The sequence below is a fragment of the Larimichthys crocea genome, unplaced genomic scaffold (assembly GCF_000972845.2).
Source record: "Larimichthys crocea isolate SSNF unplaced genomic scaffold, L_crocea_2.0 scaffold73582, whole genome shotgun sequence".
NCBI lineage: Eukaryota > Metazoa > Chordata > Actinopteri > Sciaenidae > Larimichthys > Larimichthys crocea.
Window position 1 is genome coordinate 1 of NW_020859703.1, and position 660 is coordinate 660.

At 41.5% G+C, this 660-nt stretch overlaps 1 protein-coding gene across 1 annotated transcript; it reads left to right on the plus strand.

The window, feature by feature from the left end:
* Positions 1 to 4: 4 nt before the first annotated feature.
* Positions 5 to 655, plus strand: LOC113745418 (myosin-7; the record flags this gene model as incomplete). The annotated part of the gene is made up of 3 exons (XM_027276950.1): positions 5 to 91; positions 181 to 477; positions 644 to 655. Coding segments are annotated over 3 exons (396 nt in total), but the record flags the coding sequence as incomplete, so codon positions are not given.
* Between the last annotated feature and the right edge of the window lie 5 nt (positions 656 to 660).

Sequence of the window (660 nt, forward strand, 5' to 3'; positions counted from 1 at the left end):
GTCTGCTCTGGAGCAAACTGAGAGAAGCCGCAAACTTGCTGAGCAAGAGTTGCTGGATGTTAGTGAGAGGGTGCAGCTACTGCACTCACAGGTAAGATAAAGATAATTATCTATACATTCCTGTACGTTGGTTAACCTTAACTGTTTTCATAATGCAACTCTACATTCATGTAAAACCAGAACACTAGCCTGATAAACCAAAAGAAGAAGCTGGAAGCTGATACATCCCAGCTTCAGACTGAAGTGGAGGAAGCAGTGCAGGAATGCAGAAATGCAGAGGATAAGGCTAAGAAGGCCATTACTGATGCTGCTATGATGGCAGAGGAGCTAAAGAAAGAGCAGGACACCAGCGCTCACCTGGAGCGTATGAAGAAGAACATGGAGCAAACCATCAAAGACCTCCAGCACCGTCTGGATGAAGCTGAACAGATCGCCATGAAGGGAGGCAAGAAGCAGATTCAGAAGCTTGAAGCCAGGGTGAGTGTCAATAATTTCTGAGAAATCATAAAAGCAATCTAATGAAATGACTAAATCATCAAACGCCAGCAATATTGAACATCTTAGAACTATAATGAATCCTCAAAAGCCTATACAATAATATTTATTGTTAAGTAAAAATATATTTAAATCATTCGCTCCTCAGATCAGAGAACTCGAAAG